This window comes from Cryptomeria japonica, chromosome 8, assembly GCF_030272615.1.
Source record: "Cryptomeria japonica chromosome 8, Sugi_1.0, whole genome shotgun sequence".
Taxonomy (NCBI): domain Eukaryota; kingdom Viridiplantae; phylum Streptophyta; class Pinopsida; order Cupressales; family Cupressaceae; genus Cryptomeria; species Cryptomeria japonica.
The window spans coordinates 299,771,906-299,789,436 of NC_081412.1; the positions used below are offsets into that span (position 1 = coordinate 299,771,906).

At 38.5% G+C, this 17,531-nt stretch overlaps 1 protein-coding gene across 6 annotated transcripts in view; it reads left to right on the top strand.

Annotated features, from left to right (window-relative positions):
- Window positions 1–17,531, top strand: part of LOC131035868 (sterol 3-beta-glucosyltransferase UGT80B1) — a 182,506-nt gene that overhangs the window by 106,227 nt on the left and 58,748 nt on the right. For all 6 annotated transcript variants that reach the window (XM_057967618.2, XM_057967620.2, XM_057967621.2 and 3 more), the window contains one exon: window positions 3,537–3,600. In XM_057967618.2, the coding sequence (XP_057823601.1) occupies window positions 3,537–3,600 (64 nt within the window). The remainder of the gene's footprint in view (window positions 1–3,536; window positions 3,601–17,531) is intronic.

The window sequence follows — 17,531 nt, forward strand, 5'->3', positions numbered from 1 at the left end:
TAAGTTAGACTTTCTATAAGTAAATCGAAGGCGACATAATAGATTCAAAAAGGTTTTGTGCCCTAGTTGATACCTTCATCGATCTATTTTGAAGGCAAAATCTAAGTGACTCTACAAGGGACATTACAACTCCTAATTAAGTTATTATCTTTCAACAACCTATATTTTTGCATCAACCTTCAGTCTTAGGTGTTGAATGATGCAATCTAATACTTTGCATTGCTCCATCTTTTGCCTAGCAATGCCTTTCTGGTGATGATACTTTGGTGCACACCTATTACCAACTCAATACCTGTACCTAGACATAATTGTCAGCAGTGACTTCCTTTTGTTGTTGGTTATTGGTATTGGATTTTGATGACATAACTCTGCCTTTCCATTCTGGCAATGTTATCAAGTGATCTTAATCTGCTAATGGCCTTTGCTAAATCTTTTGCTGTATGATTGCCAGTAATTAAAGTTTTATGAATCTTTCAAACTTGAAATAAATTTACAGGTTAAGCTTCGTCCCTAAACAGTTTTAGGTCTCTCTTGAACTTTCTTACTCGTATGATTCATTTGTTGATGTAGTAAGTCTGCAATCAACAATGTCAATTTGTTCCTTCATATTCAAAGAGTTGCTCCCACTAGTTTATCAGTGATGAAGTTGGAGTTTTTCTACTCTAGAAGAGGATTAAACTTCTTTACCATTTCTGGAGCTGAACAGTGGTGCATGATATTGGAGATTTCACCTTTGCCTAACTTTGTACAACTCAATCTCTGGCATGGAGCCCGGGTCTTCCTTTTAACAATTCTGTCTTTGATAATCATTATAAACAATGCACAAGGCTTCATTTTCACTTCTTTATATGCTTTTACCAAGATGCAAAAAAAAAATCTATTCTTTTGAGAGAAAGAGCTTGTGATTGTTCCTTATAGGACTCTTCTTTCAAATGACCCTTAAGAAAGACACTTTTTGCATCCTTTCAAGCTGTGTCCTGCAATGGTAAATATCATTCTCATTGTTGTAAACTTCAGAGTGAGAAAAGGTTTCATGATTCAAGGTTACCTAGGGACGTGTCCCTGGGTCAAAATCCGCTGTCCCTATATCGTGGACCTTTCAGGGATGGCCAGGGAACGTCCTGTCCCCTCCTGTCCCCAAAAATTGCAATTTCCCAGGAAACACCCTGGAAATTTGGGGACGGCAGCGATTCTAAAAGGGGATGTCGCTCCATCCCCAGGACGGTTGGGGATGCCTGTGATGTCCCCTAACCATCTTGGGGACGGCCAACCATCTCCCTTTTCCCAGCACATTTAAAAATAAAAAGAGACACAAATGGTTTAAATAAAAACTTTTTTTATTTCTTTTTGTGGGTCCCCACACCTCAGCAATAGTGGATGAGTGTTTGATAATTTTCCTACACATTTAACTGCATGTCAGTTCTAACTACAACAAATCTGGAAAACACTAGAGATAGGTGCTGCAACATATCTGGGCAGCAAGCACAACTCAATTTCACAAACATCTGGAACTTGGTAATGCATATGAAAGTGATTATAGGTCTCCAATATCGGATTTTTCACTGATATGAGGGGCAAACATGTCTGAATCTCTGCCAAAAGCAATTAGAAATAGTGAACAGCAGCCTGTTAATAAATTTCACAAACACTCAAAACTTGGTAGTGTGTAAAAAAGTGGTTGCAGGTCTGCTACATTGGACTTTTCACTGATACGAAGGGTAAACAAGTCTGGATCATAGCCGAAAGCACTCAAAAATATGAACAGCAACTTAGTAATCAATTTCACAAACACACAGAACCTGGTAGTGGATAAAGAAGCGGTTGTAGTTCATAATAGTAATAGGATACTATCAAAATATCCTCCGACTTGAAAGAAACAATGAAATACTTGCAAAAAAGTGCTGGAATGATCAATGTCAAGTCGGGAAACCACTGTGCAAAGCTCAAACTTAATTGCAGGTCAAAAAAGCTCCAAAATTCATCAAACACCTTCCCAAAACATCAAAGAACACCTCCCAACATTACCCAGCAGCAACATACACCACCAGCATCACCAAACAGCAACAAAGGGGCCAAGAAATGCAGAGAATTATATCCAGTAGATCACACCAGATTTGCAAGAGGTACAACCTGTACTCGATTGTAGTTGTCAGGCTGGAAACCACTCATACTCCTTCAAACTCACATGCTTGGGCTGGAAATGAACATCAATGGGAATGGCTAGTGTATACTAATCAATACCATCAATATTGGTGGTTAAACAAGGGCATTAATTGAACACAAAGGTTATATAGTGTATATATACATGCTTTATCTATGTTTTCATATGAATATGATGTATATATGCATGTTTTATCCATGTTTTCATATGAAGGTTTAAAACTTCCCTATATATATTAAATTTTCCCTATATTTTATATAGCCATCCCCTTTGCTGTCCCCTGGCCATCCCCAAAATTGGCAAAAAAAAATTGCCATCCCAGAAACGCGTCTCCCCATCCCCTGCCGTCCTTGTCCCGGAAACTTGGGGTAACATAGGTTCCATCACAATTTATACTTTACTATTGTGCATAATCTTTTCTGAGCTTTTTACTTAGTGATTGATCCATTTGCCTTGAATTTCATACAATACACACACTATATATTGGCTTTCATAATTTTACTTACTGATTTTTCCACTAATTTCAGTGTATTTTATCAAAGCATCATATCCCAATTTCATCACATCTTCTGAATTTATTTTAGAGTAGCTTCTTCAAAATAGGAACATGTGTTAGATTTCACTCATCAAGATAAGATTTACTTCTTGTGGATATATTCTTGTTCTTCCTTCAGAATGTACCTCATCTGGTCTTGGAACTTGAATTATACCATTATTTTCTTTCGCTATACTTGTCCTGACTTTCTTAGTATTTTATGTTAACGTTTTCTATAAGTTAAAAAATCTGGCTGTTTCCTATGTCATTTTGCCATCTCCAGAGTGTATGGAGGCTTGTATTTCTGATACTATTTTTCAGAATTTTTTCTTAAGAAACTATACCTGTTTCCAAGCTTTGTGCAACTTTGCTTTAAACTATATTTCTTAACGGGACCCATTCTTGCATTTTGTTTCCAGTTTTTTCTGTTTTTTGAGAACCATTGCTTAGAATAGATTTATCTGGTATTTCTCTTTGGGGATGCTCGTCATGTTGGCTGTCTTACTTTCCTTGTTTTGACATTATAATTTGGATTCTTACCAGAACTGTATAAATAATTTACTGTCAACCTTTAATGGCTTAAGTTATACAATATCATGCAGTTTAGGTCTTTTTCTGTGCCTTTATGGAGTGATTTAATTTCATGGTTGGATTTACCATTTAGTTTTTCCTGTGCTCTTGTTTTGATTATTAACATTAACTAAGTCATTGAAAAGATTAATATGTGGCTATTATAACTGTGGATATTATTTTGGCTGATTTGATTAGGCTTGATTTGCTAGAGCAGTTATTGTGTCATGCAAAGGAAAGTAGCTAATGTTAACATTCTTGTACTTGTAGGACATGTACATGTGGCAGAAGCTCTCCATGTGCCTCTACATATTTTCTTTACAATGCCTTGGACGTAAGGATCTTGAACCTGTCTTATATTTAAAAATTTAATGCTTTTTTTCTAAAAGAGGAAAGGAAAGTATACTGGTTGTATATAAAAACTAATGTGAACATATGAATCTACAATATGAGATTAGTTTTTTCAATGTTTTTCTTTGACATTTGAACATTAAAAATATACAAATTAGTGGCTTAAAAATGTGAGGAAAAATGGTCAATAGTTAGGGAAAATTTCAGTTTTCATAAAAAAGTCAAATGTCAATGTCTAACAAAAGTTGAAAGATTCAGTTATAGAAGTGAAATGCTTAACTCTAGAATCTCTAGATTTTATCTACATATTTTGGCCACCACTCTTTCTTTTTGACATTTCCTGAAATTTTCTCAAACGAATGTTGAAAATTTGATATTCCCTGTGTATTTGATAAAATAAAATTGCTCATTTTCAACTTCTCTTGGGCACCTTGCACAAGGAGAAAGGCGATTTCTTTGTAAAGAATTTAACAATCTGTTCCATACATCCTCATTAAACATTGGAATGGAGTAAGTTTTAAAAGCAAGGAAGCAGAGACTTTTATACCTGGTTGTGATTTTTGGAGACAGTAACTTTTAGTTTTCAAAGCATTCAATTAAAGTATGACAGTCAGCGTTGTGGGTAGGTAAGATTATCTAGGCAATCGCAAGGACAGGAAAGATGTAAATCAGGTCTCTTGAATGTCACAAACCACTAGAATGATAATATATACATGGACTCGACTCTACATGCCAATGTTAAATTACCAAATTGACCTGAAACCTGGATGATTTTAGTTACAAAACATTTTGGAATTGGATTCAGAATCAATTTGTCTCTGAATTTGGGCAGGGTGTGAGCTTTTTTAGTTGGAATTGGTTTTGGGCATACCCGGGTGAATCCAGGTGTGTTGGGGTGATTCCAGAATGATTCCAGGCATTTTCAGGGGGTGGATTCCATTTTCAATATGTTCGGATCAACTTTCTACTGAGATTACTCTAGATCTAGCAGAATTTCTGCAGAGTTAGTGGCTGAGAGTGGAATCCTGTCAGCCACATTTGGCCCATCTGCCTCTGTTGCGAATCACAAAGCTACTGTCTGTTCTGATCGTCCAATTGTCTTAGTCATGTTTTCAGACAGGCTTACCCCTTAGTAGGTTTTTTGTTTGTCATTGCAGCAGAGGCCATTCATTTTGTTTTAGGGAATGCTTCTTTGGGTCCACCTGTGAGAGGGATTAGGCTTCCCAAAAAGTGTACTCTTCTTGAAGTTAAATTTGCTGATGACACCTCTTTGTTCCCTGAGTTGGATAAGGAGAATTTTTTAGACTTACACAAGAGGCTTGCAGCCTATTGAGCTGCCTCTGGGTCGAAGATCTCTACAAATGAGTATTTTTTGTGGGTTTGCTGGAATCTTGCCTTTCATGGGTAATTGATCAAGGATAGATTTGGTATTGCCATTCCAAAATTTTGAGATACTTGAGAATTACCTTTGCTCTGAGGGCCTTTTGTAAAGAAACATGGCAAGGATATTTTTTGTCTAAGGTGAATAGATGACAGTTTTTAAGTTTTATCAAAATTTTCCATCCTCTTATGGGATCTAGTATTCATCTTGTTGACTGTTTTGCAATATCAATGTGCATCAGCTACACAAGTTGGTAAGACATTCTCTTTGCTTAGGTGGTAAAGAAAACAGAAGGGCATGGTATTTCATGCCATGTTGTGTTTTGCCTAGGAAATTTGGAGGACCTCGGCTGAAGAATTTAAGGCTTCAAGGAATATCCTTGGCAATGAAGTGGATTTTGAGACCTTAGTTGCAATGAGCCTTTGATGGTATTGGTTAGGCATGGCATTGAAAGGGGGACCCCTAGAGGGAAGTTAGATTTGAAAGGGTTACAATATTAAGTTATGGGATCCCTAGAGGGAAGTTAGATTTGAAAGGCTTGGATTTGGATTTTAAGTTTACAACTAATTTGGTAAGGAATCTCTTATTCTCTATTGAAGGCTTCTGGAATTTGTCAAGTGTCTTGTTAGTGTCAAGCCTTTTAGGTCCATTCTTTGAAATTTACAATATAAGGATAATCATCATGCTTATTTGATTGGATACTTTATATTGTTTTATCAAAATATTCCATCATCTTCTGGGATTCCGATCTACTATGCATCATGTTGACTGTTTTGCAATATCAATATGGATCAGCTGCACAAGTTGGTAAGGAATTCTCTTTGGGTAGTGTTGACGAGTGTTTTGTACCCGATCATACACAGAATAAAATACCCAAAGGCATCTTATCCTCTCTTGAATAAAGTCGCTAACTGCTGAAGATTTCGCAAGAAGGATTAGTTAGGATGACTCCAATGTTCTTTTTAGTAGGGTCTCTACGTGTGGATAAGCACCAGTGGTCGTTGTGATTGCTGTGTCATCAAGGGGCCTTATGTTGCCAAAGATTTTGCTAAACTAAACAAGCTTTTCAAAAATATCAAAAGGATAGGGTTTGCAAGAGGTCTAATCTAGTCTAACCCTAAGAATGACTTGATGTGGACAAGACTTGGCAAGATTCTACCAACTTCAATTTTGCCATAAATTAACAACTCAATTGAAATTGATGCGATCTTCTAAGGTAACAAATGATTTTCAACACATCAAAGATCAAAGACACTACCACGAAGGTACATGTCCAAGATACAACAATGATTGAAGGTTTGAGTGATTCCAATATCTCCAGTCGACCACGCAAGGCGTTCCTACAATCAGCAAGAAGCTAGTGGTTTGGAAAGCGAATCCTACCAAAGATCAAGTCCAACACTTTGTCTTTCGAATTAACACACTACTTTGATTGAGAATGATTCAAGGAAAATGAACAACCATGAAGGTAACCAAGAGAATTGCAACAAAACACCATAACTTCAATATTTTATTGATTCCAAAGTCATCATGTACAACAATTGTTTGAATTCCTTCCTCAAAACTCAATCTTGCTACAAAAGTAAATTGCTTCTAAACTCTAACTCTCTCTAATTTCTGATTCTCTAGCTATTACAAAATGAAATGAAATGAGGGTATAAATAGCATCCTCAATTACAATGAACGGTCCAGATCAAAAAGCAGATCAACGGTCAAGATCATGACACCTAAACCCTAATTAGGGTTTGTTACAAATAGCCTCCCTTTTATTGCACAACATTAAATGCATAGCCAAATATTAAATTTGGCACGAAAATCTAGGAGACATAGACCAATGACAATTAAGGTGCCATGTCATCTATAACAACCTCTCATCTAGAATCTTATTCCCTTTCCAATGCTCCTTTTTAGCATATGCAATGAATCTTGATACGATTCCCTCGATCTCAGCAATTGGAATCTCGGGAAGATTCTTCATTCTTTCTTCCAAGTGGATGACCTGATCAAATGCATCTAGAAGAGCTGTGTCCCATGTAAGTTCAAGTTCCTTAGTCTTTTCAATCAGGAGCATGGTAGCAAACATCTGATCCTGTTGCTCATCTGTGATATTGGCGTCCTTGCAAAAGATGACCTTGATCTTATCTTCTAATTCCTACAAATCCACATCCGTCTCAACTTCGATCCTCCTGCCAAGAATGGTACGAAGTACCTCAAATACTCTGTCCTGGATCGGGTTGATCACCTCCTCAACATGGCTACATCTAGTACTGATGTCCTCGAAGAGAACTTCCTTCATCTGGAGTAAGGTTGACCATTGAAGTAAACTGTGAGGTCCTCCATCCATGATCCTTTCCTGGGCTAAGACCTTCCTTGATGTTTGTCTGATTACCTTCAAGACAGGAATGATAACATCCTTGGTATGAGCAAAAGTAGCTACCGTTATCATCAAATTGTGGATGATCTCAAGAACCTGAATAGCTCGGTGAATGGTCTGCATCATCCTTGTTGCAAATTCTACGGCCACTGAATGAGATTTGTCCATCCAAGTACTCATACGCTGGACCATACTCCTGAATCTCTCTGCCTCACCAATTGATTGAAGGGGAAGTGCCTGTATGGGTGATCTTGCTGGATCCTGACGTCCTAAAGGCTGATTGAGATGGCTGAAATATGTTCTCCATGCACCGACCTCTCTCTCAAGCTTCCTATTCTTCTCCATTTCTTCTCTAAGCTTGTCCTTCAATGCTTCAAACGAATCGGTGGCATCATCTAGTGTCTGCTCGGCTGTGGATGGACCTAGCTCAAATGTCTCTATATCATATTCCTCTGCTAGGATCTCACCTTCGTACTTGTCTACTGCCGGTGTAGCTATCTGCAATTTTCTGGATCCAGTCTCATCTCTAATCATCTTGGACATCTTGGTAGCCTTTCTCTTCTCTGTCTCTTCCTGGGAATGTCCAACAAGGCTCTCTAAATCAATTACATTGTCCTCGTCCTCGATCACAATCACCTTCGTTAATCTTTCCTTCAACCAATCTGGGATGGCTGATCTTGTCTCTTTGACCTGTATTTCCTTATGCAATATTTCTTCTTCTCTGTGAGGAGATGTTACTTCATCATTATTCTTGTCTTCATGTAACTCATAATCTTGGAGAGATCCACTTGGTGACCCTTGAGGTACCTGTCCTTCTTCATCATTCTGAACCATCGACTCCATAGATTCTTCCACTTCAAGTGTCCTTTTCTCTTGTCGAGAAGATGTACCGGATGAACGATCTCGGCTGGCCTCTTGTTTCTTCTTGGAAGATTCTCTCTTTCCAGGTCTCTCTTTCCTCTTCGAGCCTCTTGGATGGAGATCGCCCTCACTTACACTTCGAAGGTTGCCTTCGCTTGTATTTCTGAGATTAGGATTACCCTCACTTACACTAGCTCCACCCTCGGCTGGTTTCTCTTCCAAAGTGAAAGTCATAGCTATGCCCTGTTCTCTCAACTTCTGATGCTGCACATCAACCCATCTGCGAGTACAAGACAAAACTGGAGCCATCAAAGCATCCAGATCCACAACCTCGGGCTCATTCCAATCTAACCTTATTGATTTGCTTTCCCGATCATAGGATGACTGGAGATGTCTGCCACTGTCTTGAGCTTGGTCGGCCACTCTGTAAATCTTGCACTTCCTGATGAAATCTAAAGACAACCTAGAATGCATCTTTCTTTTCACTTCAAGATCATCCAAGAGATTCATCATAAAATCTTCTATCTGAAACTCATGCTTAAATTTCCTACCGACTGTCTCCTCTATATATCCATGTGGATCAAAGCTCTCCCTCAAAGCAAAGAATGAAAAAGAATACAAAGCTAACTCCTTCTCTGTGTCATCCATGGCTAAAGCATTAGGACATACCTCAACTGAATTGCCCAATATGATAGGTACAGGAACTCCATTTCCATGTCTGTGTCTGAATGCCTTCGCATAAGCTGCCAACTGTCTTGTTACCTCAAGTAACACTATTCTGTCTGTCGGATATCTCGGCAACATGTATGGAGGTGAAGGACATCCATGAACTCTGATATAAGTAAACTTCGGAAATTGGATAAACCAAGCACCGTACCTCTTTACTAGTTCCTGCGCATCCTGAGATAATCTGTTGTGAATCCCGCCTTGCAACGTCCTTGTGATGTTCATCGTGAAGGTATCATTAACTAACTTGTAGTTGCTTCCTGGCGGATGATGCAAGTGAATATAGGAATCACAAACTCTGACCTCGCCGGGTCCTCTTCCAATCACTCCTCTGTGAGGTAGTCCTGCGTACTCGAAGCTCCTGATCAAGGCATAGATGACGTATGAACTCATGTGGAAGGACTTGGTAGCTTTGAGTCTCCTCAACTGTACGTCCAAGCAATGGCTAATCATTCTAGCCCAATGAATTGTTCCTTTACCCTGAACTTTCACCTGGATGAAGTAGAACATCCATTTTTCAAAGTAAAAAGCTTGAGGTGCACCTGTGACTCGGTTGAGCATTGTAATCAAATCTCTGTACTCCTCCTGGAAATCAATCCTATGTGGTGTGTTCGGTACCTTGCTTAGGCGAGGACGACTCTTGAGTAACCAGTTCTTGTTAATGATGCTTAGGCAAGCATCTGGATCATCTTCGTACATGGACCTGGCTCCTTCTATGCTCTTGTAGATCATATCTCTGTGCTCTGGAAGATGGAAAGCCTCACTTAAAGCTTCCTCTGAAAGATACGCCAAAGTGTTTCCTTCCTTGGACACGATTGTTCTGGATTGAGGATCATAATGACGAGCACACTCGATCATCAACTCATGACACTGTACTGCTGGAGGGAAGCCGACCGCCTTAATGATGCCACTTTCAATTATCCTCTGGGCGACAGGTGATGGCTTGCCAATGTAAGGGACCTCTCGAAATTTCTTTGTACTGAAGTTGCCCAAGTTGGTATCTCTAATGTTGCTCCATTTAGACACGATCTTGGTCTCCACCTCTTCGGTCTTTTGATCTTCCTTCATGAGAGCTGGACGACTGGTGGATGCTCCCGCCTTCGGGGTCGCCATACCTACACAACATTTCATAATAAGAACTAGATTTCGCAATGTATAACATAGATTAGATTAAAGATTAATTTTAGGAAACCTCATGATAAGTCTTTGAGTTATCATTTCCTAAAAAAAACGATTGAGCTAATGGAATTCAAAATTCAAAATTCAAAATTTGAAGCTATGACAATCAACGCTCAAAATCAAAACAAGGGATCACATCGCCATACCTCACTTGAGAGTTTAACTCTAAAATGCAAAACAAGAAATTCGCCTAGGCAACAATCGAAATTTGGTGACTTCAACGTGATCTCTCTCAAGCTATCAATTTCGCCACCTTTGGGATGCCTTTGACGTGATCTTCAATGTCTTTGGCAAGTTCGCTCCATTTGAAACTAAGGTTCGCACTCCCCTTTGAATGGAATTTCGCACCTCTCCTTGATGAAATTCGCACCTTGTAATTGTCTTCTCCAAATCGCATGCAAAGGGATGATTGAATGATGTTTTAAAATGTCATATCACACCCCCTTTATATAAGCGCTTACCTCCCTAATTGCCTCTAGGCCGACTTGGAAATAAAGCAAATAATAACAAAAATTAAATAAAGGGAGGCCGACTTTTGTATAAATATAAAAATAAAACCCAAGCGCTCACCTCCTTATTTAATTAATTAATTAAAATAGCTTTGTAATTAATTGTTTCGGTTTTTTAAAAGGCAAAATTAATTATTAAATGCCTTGTGCGCACCCATTAAATGCCAATTTTAATTAAAAATATCAAGGTTTATCGAAATTTAGCATTTAATGCAATTTAAAAAATGATGTTGGCGCCTAGACATGGGAAGAAAAATGAACATTAACTTCATCGCTCTGGTCCCTGGGAGAGGGACAGGAGCGATTATGCATTTAGGTCCTCCATCTTTCATTTTTCACGCTTGAAACTTCATCCCCTACGTCCAAAATGAGGTTCATCGCTATGTATTTTGATTGTGACTTATTTCATCTTTGGAAAGAATGCCCTTTAGACCATTTTCGCCCTGGTCCCTTGGTGAGGGACAGGAGCGAACTTGTATTTACTCCTTGGTCTTTGCCTTCTAAGTTGCCAATTTATATCACAAGGCAAGTAACAACTTTATTCTTTCATTCCACGCATAGTTTACTTGTCTTTTACAAGGCAAATTTGATATTTGAGTGTTTATTGCCCTGGTCCCTTGGTGAGGGACAGGAGTGAACTTTGAATCCTAGCTCAAATTTGTCATCTTTTAACCTCGACTCCTCGTTCATTGCCTTCCAAACGATATCCTTGATCTTATGTACCTTGGCTTTGTCATGATTTTAAAGGAAAATGGATGATCTTGTGAAAATCGCCCTGGTCCCTGACTGAGGGACAGGAGCGATATAGCTTCCTTGTTCAAATTGATCACCTTTTGACGCTTAATTTCTTTGCATATCATCTTCTTAAGATACCTTTGATACTTTGCAACCGCGCATAACCTTGACTTGGCATGATTTTTGAATGAATTGGCAAATATAGTAAATATCGCCTTGGTCCCTGACTAAGGGACAGGAGCGAACTTCAATGTCCTGGGCTCATGCTTGCTTTCATCAACTTGCCATTGCTTTCATCATGTAAAATGAAGTCCCTTGATCCCTCTTGGCCACTTGATACTTGATAAACCTTCAAAATTTAGGCCTTCATGAAAATTTCGCTCTGGTCCCTGACTGAGGGACAGGAGCGAACTTGGGTATATAATGAAAATTTTCCATCATCTTAACTTGTAATTGTCTTCAAAGTGCAAAATGATGTCCTTTACTCCCTTTCAAACATTCAAAATGTGAATAGCAACCCAAATTTGGCCTTATTTGAACACTTTCGCTCTGGTCCCTGACTGAGGGACAGGAGCGAACTGGGACATTTGGTGTAATTCTTTCAATATTGGCGACTTTTGATACTTCGTTCTTCATTGAGACGCTTCAAAATGTCCTTGCCACCCCTCACATTGACTTGGAGTGGTTTGAACTTGGAGGAAAGGCATCATAACTAACATATCGCCCTGGTCCCTGGCTGAGGGACAGGAGCGAATTTAGACTTGTAGGCTCCATCACACTTTGCCAACTTCCAATTTTATCTTCAACGGACTCGTTGTGTACCCCTTCACTTGCCTTTGGCATGGAATTCGTTCTAACTTGGCAAGAAATTGACCTAAGGCAAAAATCGCTCTGGTCCCTGACTGAGGGACAGGAGCGCCTAGGCCAATTTGAGTCTCCTATTGATGTCTTGTAATCTTCAATTTGTATTCAACAGGTTCATTTCACCCTCCTTTCTTGCCTCAAACCTAAAACTTGCTCAATCTTCACCCAAATTTTGCCTTATGAGGAATTTCGCTCTGGTCCCTGGGAGAGGGACGGGAGCTATCACTGAGTTCGCCCTGGTCCCTGACTGAGGGACAGGAGCGATTTTGGCATTTTGGTCCATTTCCCTTCACGAAGGCACTTCAAATTATATTCAATTGATGAAACATATCTCCTTGGTTCTCTTCAAATCGTCAAGTTGCTTAAATCCTGCAAGGACAAGGCAATGTTTGGTTTTGAGCTCCGGTCCTCCACTGAGGGACAGGAGCGATTTTGCTCCTACAGGCCAAAATATCATGATTTCGGGATTTTGATCACTTCACAAGGTAAAAACAAGTCATTTCCAATGCCCGGGATCAAATATCAAAATTTTCAAAATTTGGTCAAAATCACTCAATTGGACAAAATTCGCAATTTCATCATTCACACTTAGACAAATTTAGACTCCTCATTCAAAATTCCAATTGAAAATAGACCAACTCACTTAGCCTCTGGCGAATTCACTTTATTCAAAATTGCATCCTGCGAGAGGAAGCTCAAAAAAAACTCTCAAGACTGACTGGACTTGCCCGAAAACGAAAAAACAGAAACCCTAAGGCTTGACCCTAAATCCAGACAACTGACAAACTACCAAAACCCTAAAAAGCAGAGCGAAAGGCGAGCAACAATGAGCAAAAAGAGGGGGTCCCCATTTAAATGGGGCGATGTGTGAAATGGTCACAACAGGTAGTTGGGAATGAAAATAGAAAGGCATGTTATTTCATGCTATGGTTGTGTTTTGCATAGGAAATTTGGAGGGCTTAGGCTGAAGAATTCAAGGCTTCAAGGAATATCCTTGGCAATGAAGTGGATTTTGAGACCTTTATTTGAAATGAGCCTTTAACGGTATTGGCTAGGCATGGCATTGTAAGGGGGATCCCTAGAGGGAAGTTAGATTTGAAACGGTTGAAGTATTCTCTAGCTTGGATTGGGATTTAAATTGTACAACAAACTTGGTAAGGCATCTCTTATTCTCTATTGAAGGCTTGGGAATTTCTCAAGCATCTTGTTGTTAGTGTCAAGCCTTTTAGATCCATTCATTGAAATTTACAACAAAAGAATAAGCCTCATGCTTATTTGATTGGATGCTTTACATTGCTTTGGTTTAGCAAAGAAATTAAAACTTTTTCAAATGCTATAGGCTTATAGCACAAGGGAAGATTATCTCTTGGATTGAATTTATGCATTTTCTTAAGATTCCTCCTCATGTAAAGACTAAGTTACTGGTTCGGGTTCGGATTCGGGTACGGATTCGCGGGTTCGGCAATTTTTTTTTTCTTGGGTACGGGTATGGGTTCGTCCGTACATATATACATATATTAATTATAAATTTATATATATACACATATATTATATATATTTTCAATATATACAATCCATACAAAAATAATTTTTTATTGTTTTTTGACCCGTGGGCCCCGTTTTTGGGAACCCACGGGCCTGGGTTCACCCGGGTCCTCCTGGATTCACCTGGGTCCTCCTGGATTCACCCGGGTCCTCCTGGGTTCGACCTGGGTCCTTCCCAGGTGGTCGGGTTCCCTGTGGGTCCTGCGTCGCAGGACCCACAGGGAACTCGGCCACTTGGGAAGGACCCAGGTCGAACCCGGGCCGGACCAGGATTGGGCACGAACCAGGACCCGGACCCAAGCCAAAACCACAAGAACCGGTAACTTAGTGTAAAGACATTCAATGCCCCTCTCTTCTTTGAAACATTTTATTTTTAGTTTTAGCTTCGACTTTAATCTCCAAATTTGGCAAAATGTAAGATAGATCAAAGCCCATCCTCTCTCCCTCTCATCTGTGATTTCTTCTAAGCAGTTGCATGAGAAACATTGTTGTGATGTTGAAGCTATAAAAATGGTTAACTTTAAGTAGACTATCTATGATTCTCCTAGAATATGGGCAGGTAAATATTCTACTATTTGAACCTAAAATATCCTACATTAGGTGGTTGCTTTTACATTAGAAGGTTGTTATGGGTTTTGTCTTAGCTAAATATGCGTTTCTAATGGGTCCTTGTTCTGTTTGGGGCAAGGAATAAGATATTGTTAGCTCTCTCCTTATATGGACAAAGGAAATCTTGTTTGGTATTTTGTTTGGTTTTATTCTAAGTTACCAATTCAGATGTAGGTACTGATACATAATTGGGCACTGCAGATTTTTTTCTCCTTGGGTACGTGTGTATATATATATATATTATAATATTATAAATATAATATTATATTATTATATTATATTATAATATTATATTATAATATTATATTATAATATAATATAACATATATATGAATTTATAAAATAACTTCAAAATTAATAAATAAATAAAAAAACATATATTAGTAAACATAATCAAATATATAAAATAAGTTTAAATAAACTTCATATCAATTATTATATCATTTTGTAAACTTTAAACAATATTTCCAGCAATTATAAATATATGTTTCCTTGGCTTGGGTGCGGGCTGGGTGTTATATCAATTGTTGTTTTATACAAATTAAATATCTCCAGCCATTGTTATCCATTGCACTTTGTAGTGTTATTGATTTCCAGTGATTTCATAAATTTTTGCCAATGATTTCCGGTGATTTTTGCGATTAGAATGCGATCTCGTGGCATCTTGAACCCGGTATGAGTCCAAGGCCAAACCTGGCTCAGACCAGGACCCTATTCAAACCCGACCCTGCACCTAGAGGCTGAGCGATGATTCCGGTAACTTAGGTTTTATTTGTTATTATGTGAATGAAAAACTTGGTGTTAATTTGAAAGTTTTGTGTTAGTGTGTTTGATATCAGAATTTTTATGTGTATGGCTTAAGTGACATAACCCTTTTGTTTTTTAATTAAAATACGTGAAGTTTTGACATTATTGAAGGCAATCTTGAAATTTCAACGTTTATGAAGATAAAAACCAAAAAAAACAAAACAATTTTGGAGGAAAGCACACTAGGTTTTCAATACTAGATCCCAAAGTGGTCAAGGTGAGAGAATACGTTGTTAAGGCTTACAATTAATTGAAAAATAACAATTGCAAGGAAAGCACTTGACAACAAAGCTAGTCAATATCACTTATTCAGTGGAGTGCATATGCAATACAGGAAATGGAAAAAAGCATATTCCACTTAATTTATTGGTGAGCGAAATGGGCACATCCACTGTTCGGTGGGAAAGCTTAACAATACTGAAATGAAACACAAATTCTTCTGCTTATCTATTGGTGAGCGATTACAATAATACCACTTATTTAGTTGGGTATGTATTAGCAATAAACCAAGATAAATCCCATTGGTGGCCGTGGTACTGCCATCCAGTGTTACTATGTTACCTCACATACAGCCTTGCCAAAATAGAACTATATTTGCTGATACAAAATTCTGATTAAAGGAGAGTATAGCTGATATGAGTGCTGATGTAAACAGAACTGTTGTAACACACAAAAGTGTACCTCAAATCAAGAACAAACCCACTTAGCTTGTAACAACAATATGCCTTGATAAATGTTTGAGGAATATGCTGGTACAGGTCTGAAAATGCACTAGAAACACAATGCAACAGGTCTGGACAGCGAAGTATCATTCTTAAACTCACCAATCAAATGCTCAAACACACCACTGATCAATCATGAGCTAGAAGGATACTTCGTAGCACACCCAAACTTCAACCCAACATACTAGAAGATGATTGTAACAAACTGATATCAATTTTTAGTCAAGTACAGGTGTGAAAATGGTGCTGGTACAAGAGGTACAGCACCATTAATTCATCATAAGATCACCAAATTTTAAGATCTCAGTGCTAAATTGCTTGAGGAGGAATTAGCAAGCTTGGGCGCCCTCAAACGACATAAAATAAGACCCTAATACTAGGTTCTCAGCTCCCAGCAATCCTCACACCATCCTACAACCATGGTATGACTGGTACAAAGCATAGTTACAGGACTTGCAGAGTCTGGCCCAGACTGGGCGAGTCTCGAGGCGGGTCACCTTTGCCGAGGTAGAGGACCCTGGACTCAGACTCGACTGAGTCTGGCTGGGTCTGTGCAGACTCGCTGAGTCCTAAGCCCCAGACTCTGCCGCCCAACAAGTAAAAAAAATGCAAAAAATATTGAAAAGTCAGTGTAGTCTCTATTAGAGACAAATTTCAAGGATGTGAGGAGTGATAAAGCCAACGCAAACCTTGGACTTTGATGGATATGCTACAAATATTATTTTCTAAGCATTAGATATCAGCCAACAGAAAAAATAACTCTCGACGCCTTATAAAATAATAAAAGTCGGTTGAGCTTTTGGGGGCTCTGTCCTGAAAACTCTGCCCTGTACTGTGACAGGGAGCGCGCAAGGGGTGCTGCCCCCCAATCCCCATTGAATAATTTGGGGGGAAATTGTGCCGATAAAAGTGGGGAGAAATTAACCTTCGAGTCTGATTAGGCTCCATATAACAACACTGGTCAATATTTATATTAAACTCAGATTTATGAAATTCTCTATTAAGTTATTTCTACAAATCTGTCCAGTAATAGCTGTTCATTTATTATGATTTAGTTGCTATTCAATGTGCAAATATCTTTGTTTAGTTGAATAAGATTGAATGCAAATATGTTGGAAGACACAGCTGATAAGGTGCACCATTTTGTAATACTCCAAGTTCTTATAAAATGTCAAGCTGGTTACAAACCAAGTCTGCTTTGCAAATATTATTTTCTGAGCATTAGACATTTTGCAAATGTTTGTTATAATTGTTTGGAATATATTACAAAGACTTGGGGTGAAATCAGTAAGGGTATCTCACAGTGGTATCAAAGATTTAACCCTGCCAGCCTGTTGAGTTAAGAGTTGCAGTTGTCAGACAAATGTGAGGTCCAATCAGAATCACATTGAGGAATTCAGTACAGAGTTTATAAAGTGTTTGCAGGTGTTCCACAAATATCGGGAAGATTTTATGAATTAGATTCATCAGATTTCCACTGTCCATGTTGATTTGCATTTATACTTATGTGATCAATGTAAACTTGTGTATGTGCTTCTATTTGATGAGATTATTGTGTCTTTAATGTTTATTTATTAAAGGATGCATGAAACAAGTTTTAAA